The sequence below is a fragment of the Spinacia oleracea genome, chromosome 3 (genome assembly GCF_020520425.1).
Source record: "Spinacia oleracea cultivar Varoflay chromosome 3, BTI_SOV_V1, whole genome shotgun sequence".
In the NCBI taxonomy this organism is placed as follows: domain Eukaryota; kingdom Viridiplantae; phylum Streptophyta; class Magnoliopsida; order Caryophyllales; family Amaranthaceae; genus Spinacia; species Spinacia oleracea.
Genome location: NC_079489.1, coordinates 90,749,181 through 90,754,946, shown reverse-complemented (window position 1 = coordinate 90,754,946; position 5,766 = coordinate 90,749,181). Strand labels below are relative to the sequence as shown.

The following is a 5,766-nucleotide window of genomic DNA, read 5'->3' as shown; positions in this document are numbered from 1 at the left end:
CAACTAAAACTGTATTCGAAATATGATTAATAATCAATAAGGAACCTCTGAAGACTCGTAGCTTCTTTACTCTGAGGCTTGTTGCGGCTTCTAACCCGACTATGTAGGCTTCATATTGACGGCATTATTGGTGGCCTAAAAGTCAAGTTTGATGGAAATTGGATGTGAGCGTCGTCAAGACTGATAAGGAGGACTCCGACACCACACCCCTTTTGGTTTGATGTGCTGTCGAAGTACAATGTCCAGTAGTCGTCCTGTGCCATTAGAAGTTCCTCGTCAAGGAGGAGATATGCTTCTGTGATGTTTTCGTTTATGGAGTGTTTGACCAAGAATTCGGCTACTGCATTGCCTTTAATTTTTTTAATAGCATATATGTAAATAATGAAATATATGTAAACAAATATATAGAATATATGTAATATCAATTAGGATCAATTACGTATCAATTAGCTAGATATATGATCAATCAAGATCAATCAAGATAATGTATATTAGGTAAGTATATTGTTGTATATAATGATCCTCAATCAATGAAGAAGGACACGGAGTTATTCAATCCTTTTATGGTATCAAGAGTTTAGGTACAACTAAAATTCTTTTCCCTAGCCGTCCCTCGTTCATCTCCTCTCTACCCCTTCTTCCTTTCAATGGATGAAAAATCAATTCCCCACCCTGCTCTCTTCGTAAGCAACATTAAGACTTTGATTCCAGTCACTTTGGAGATGGAAACTTCACAATATAGTTCGTGGGCTGAACTCTTTAAGATTCATGCTAGGGCCTTCTTAGCCCTCGACCACATATTATCGTCCGAAGCACACCATGAAGATGTTGTTGTGGACAAGGCCCTGTGGTCTCGCGTTGACTCCGTGGTTCTCCAATGGCTATACGTGACGATATCTAATGATCTTCTAAATACGATCATAGCACCAGACATTACGGCTCAACAAGCGTGGGCTCGCTTGAAGGATATTTTTCGGGACAACCAAAATTCACGGGCCGTTCGTCTCGAACACCATTTCTCCACTATCACCATGGAAGACTTCCCTACTGCCATGGCTTATTGCCAGAAACTCAAGATGGTGGCTGATCAGTTGGCGAATGTTGGAGCTCCGGTTTCAAACCACCGTCTTCTTCTTCGTCTTATTGCAGGCCTTCCCCTGTCGTACCCAAGCTTGGTGTCATAAATTCAAGACAAAGATCCCTTTCCCTTGTTCTCTACTGCATGCTCTATGCTCCGCTTGGAGGAATCCACCATGGCCGACAGTGCGGTGCTAGAGGCAAATGCGGTCATGGCCGGAGTGGAGGATGCCGCGGTCGTTCATACTCCTCATCACAATGGTCGCGGTGGTCGAAATAATATCCGGAATAACAGGGGCGGAGGGGCGATGGTGGCCGCGGTGGTGGTCGTGGTCACGGCGGCAACGGTGGTCGTGGCAGGGGAGGCACATGTAACAATGGTCGAGGCTCGGGGCAGAATGGCAAGAATGGCCAGTCAGGTTTGGCTGGACCCAATCAGCAACAATGGCAAAATGGGCCTTTTTTATATGGGTCGTGGATGCAGTGGCCAACTGCTGCTCCACCTTGTCCTTATCCAACAGCAGGTTGGGCTCGCCCAACAGGCCCAACTCGCCAACAGCAGCAACAGCCTGGAATCCTTGGCCCAGCCCCACATCAGGCTAATGTAGCTAGAGATATTGAATCCGCAATGCACACTCTTGCTCTCAATCCGCCCAATGCAAATTGGTACATGGATACCGGTGCTACTTCCCATATGACATCCAATCAAGGTACTCTATCGTCTTATTTTAATTTGAGAAAATCTCGTAATATTATTGTTGGCAATGGTCATTCGATTCCAATTCGGGGTTGTGGCAATACATCTCTTTCCCCTCCTAATCCACCGTTTTCCTTAACAAACGTACTACATGCTCCCCAACTAATCAAAAACTTAATTTTCGGACGTAAATTTACTAATGATAATTCCGTTTCTGTTGAATTTGATCCTTTTGGGTTTTCTGTGAAGGACTACCAGACGGGGAGGCATCTAATGAGATGTAATAGTACGGGCGACCTCTACCCCATCACCACCACCATCCAAAATCAAGCCACCACTCCATCCGTTTTTGCTGCTATTTCCTCCACCTTATGGCATGATCTCTTAGGGCATCCGGGGGCTCCTATCTTAGATTCTCTTAAAATAATAATTACATCCAATGTAATAAAACTTCTCTTAATTCTATTTGTCATTCTTGTGTGTTGGGAAAGCATATCCGTTTGCCATTTGAGGCTTCTATCTCATCTACTACTATGCCATTTGACATTGTTCACAGTGATCTTTGGACTTCTCCAATTTTGAGTTCATTGGGCCATCGTTATTATATGCTTATCATGGATGATTATTCTAAAATTTTGTGGACTTTTCCGATTTCAAACAAATCTCAAGTTCATAATATGTTCTTAACTTTTCAAGCATATATTAAAACTCAATTTCAGCGAGAAATTAAAATTTTCCAATGTGATAATGGACAAGAATATGATAATGGCCAATTTAAAAAAATTTGTGAGTCAAATGGAATGACATTTCGTTTCTCATGCCCCCATACCTTCGCTCAAAATGGAAAAGCGAAGCAGAAAATCCGCACTATTAATAATATTATGCGGACCCTCCTCATTCATGCTTCATTGCCCCCCTCTTTTTGGCACCATTCTCTTCAAGTGGCAACCTATCTACTCAATATCCTACCATCGAAGCTCCTAAACTATCACTCCCCGGTAAAAATTCTCTATCACAAGAAGCCGGCGTATTCTCATCTCAAAGTGTTTGGGTGTCTATGTTATCCCCTTTCCCCCCCTCTTCCATAATAAATTACAAGCTCTCTCAACCCCTTGCGTGTTTTTGGGATACCCCTCCAACCATTGAGGATATAAGTGTTATGATATTTCGAATAATAAAATTATAATTAGTCGGCACGTAATTTTTGATGAACTAAATTTTCCGTTTGCGAAAATTCACACACCTCAATCTCACACTTACGATTTTTTTATGGATGGACTCTTGCCCAATTTTCCTATGGATGAAATGCAACCCACTACACCCTTGGCCCAAGTCTCTTCTCCTCTGGCCCACTCTTCCCCTACCCACGCAACTTCTGGGCAGAATAGGGAGTTGGTGGACCACGGGCCTATTCAATCATCCGCGACCCACCAACCTCCTACCCAGACCCGCGTCCCTACTTAACCCAGGAAGACCCAACCGGCCCAATCCATCCAAACCAGCCCACCTCCAATCTCTCCTCCAATTCCTCTATCACCAACACTTGCATCTCTTACTTCCAGCCCAGTGGTTACGACCCAAAGTCCAACCACTCCACCTGGTCCACTACATCCAGCCCACTCACCAATCCGTAACAAAAAAATACTATTTTTTTTGTCCAGTAAGTATTTGTAGTTGATATATAAAATACAAATAAATAATGTAAATTTTTTATGCCTTAACCTTCCTTACTTTTTTTACCAAATATAGAATTTTACCGATCAGTAATAATAATGCCAGCTATTTTAATTTGGTATACTCCCCATAAATGAATTTGTTTAAAAGATCCATGATTTTTGGCTTACTCATTTTGTACTTGCTGTTTTATTTTCGAATTATTGTTTCCATTAAATAAAGAGAACGAAAGAAATACATAGAATAGAGTCGTGCTTTTTTGAAAGGATTAGGTTTAGAATTTTTAGAAGAATTCTTTATAGAGGAAGAAAAAGCTCCAGATTCTTTCATTTCCATGTAAAGATCATTTCCTTCACGAGTACGTTCACCTACTCCGACCCCCAAGCCACTTTTTATTAACATAATGACAGCGAGCTACCAAATCTCCACACTTCGGCTACCAAATCGCCACTACCCCGTAACCCCGTGGCCGCTTTATCTGACCCGAATCGGAAAATGGCTATGCTTGATGAATTTGATGCTCTTATTAACAATAAGACGTGGGAGTTTGTGCCCCGTCCTACTAATGTTAATATCATACGATGCATGTGGATTTTTTCTCATAAAGAAAAGGCTAATGGTGATTTTGAGCGGCACAAAGCCCATCTTGTTAGTGATGGCAGGTCTCAACAGGTGGGCATTGATTGTGGGGAGACATTTAGCCCGATTGTCATGCCGGCAACAATCGGGACAGTTCTTAGCATTGCATTATCCAACAAATGGCCCATTCATTAGTTGGATGTGAAGAATTCTTTCTTGCATGGTGATCTTAAGGAGACTGTTTATATGCATCAACCATTGGGGTTCCGTGACCACATTCATCCTAATTATGTTTGTCTCTTGAAGAAGTCATTATATGGCCTAAAACAGGCCCGTAGGGCTTGGTACAAACGATTTGCAGATTTCGTTTCCACACTTGGTTTCACTCATAGTATTTCTGGTCATTCACTATTTGTTTATTGTTGAGGGAAGGAAATAGCTTATTTATTATTGTATGTTGATGACATCATCTTGACTGCTTCTTCAGAATGTCTAAAGCAATCAATCATGTCCCAACTTGGCTCCGAGTTTGCAATGAAGGATTTAGGTCCTCTCAGATATTTTTTGGGGATTGCTGTCTCATGCCATGCAGGTGGCCTCTTTCTATCACAAAAGAAGTATGCGGAGGAAATTATTGAGCGGGTTAACATGTCTTCTTGCAGGCCTTATGCGACCCCAGTTGATACTAATACCAAAATGGTCGCCGACTCTGTACCACCCATCTCGGACCCTACTCTTTTTCGCAGTCTAGCTGGTGTACTGCAATATCTTACTTTCACCCGGCCTGATATTTCATATGCAGTTCAACAGATTTGTCTTCATATGCACGATCCAAGGGAGGGTCACATGCTTGCGCTTAAGGGCATTGTACGATATGTGCAAGGCACATCCTCTTACGGGTTACATTTATACCAATCCTCTGTCTCAAACTTAGTCTCCTACACAGATGCAGATTGGGGGGGATGCCCCGACACGAGACGGTCCACGTCCGGTTATTGTGTTTTTCTTATGACAACTTAATCTCGTGGTCTTCAAAACGATAACCCACATTATCTCGGTCTAGTGCTGAAGCCGAATACCGCATGGTCGGGAATGTTGTTTCGGAGTCCTGTTGGCTTTGGAATCTATGATTGGAGCTCCATTGTCCGATTAAGAAGGCAACGTTGGTCTATTGTGACAATATTAGTGCGATCTATCTTTCAGGGAATCCCGTTCAACATCAACGCACTAAACACATTGAGATGGATATACACTTTGTACATGAGAAGGTGGCACGAGGTCAGGTACGTGTGCTACATGTCCCATCCCGGTATCAAATTGTAGACATTTTTACCAAAGGGCTTCCGCGTGTACTTTTTGATGAATTCTGGGACAATCTCAGCGTACGAGCACCTCCCGTTTCGATTGCGGGGGTGTAATAGCATATATGTAAATAATGCAATATATGTAAACAAATATATAGAATATATGTAATATCAATTAGGATCAATTACGTATCAATTAGATAGATATATGATCAATCAAGATCAATCAAGATAATGTATATTAGGCAAATATATTGCTGTATATAATGATCCTCAATCAATGAAGGACACAGAGTTATTTAATCCTTTTAGTTTTCCCGGGCATGAATTTTAAGTCGAATTCCTAAAGCATGACTAGCCATGGTGATAAGCGTCAGCTGAGTGCGGGCTTTTCAAACATGAACTTCAAGAGATCTAATTGTGATACTACGTATA

At 41.9% G+C, this 5,766-nt stretch overlaps 1 protein-coding gene across 1 annotated transcript; it reads left to right on the top strand.

Moving 5' to 3' along the window:
• The first annotated feature begins 647 nt into the window (after positions 1-647).
• On the top strand, positions 648-1,184 carry LOC130469856 (uncharacterized). Its single transcript, XM_056839368.1, has one exon. The coding sequence runs from the start codon at positions 648-650 to the stop codon at positions 1,182-1,184; it is 537 nt and encodes a 178-aa protein (XP_056695346.1).
• The last annotated feature ends 4,582 nt before the right edge of the window (positions 1,185-5,766 follow it).

What these genes read in the sequence shown, in the direction of transcription:
- LOC130469856 (XM_056839368.1), top strand. Translation starts at nt 648, where the DNA reads ATGGATGAAAAATCAATTCCCCACCCTGCTCTCTTCGTAAGCAACATT.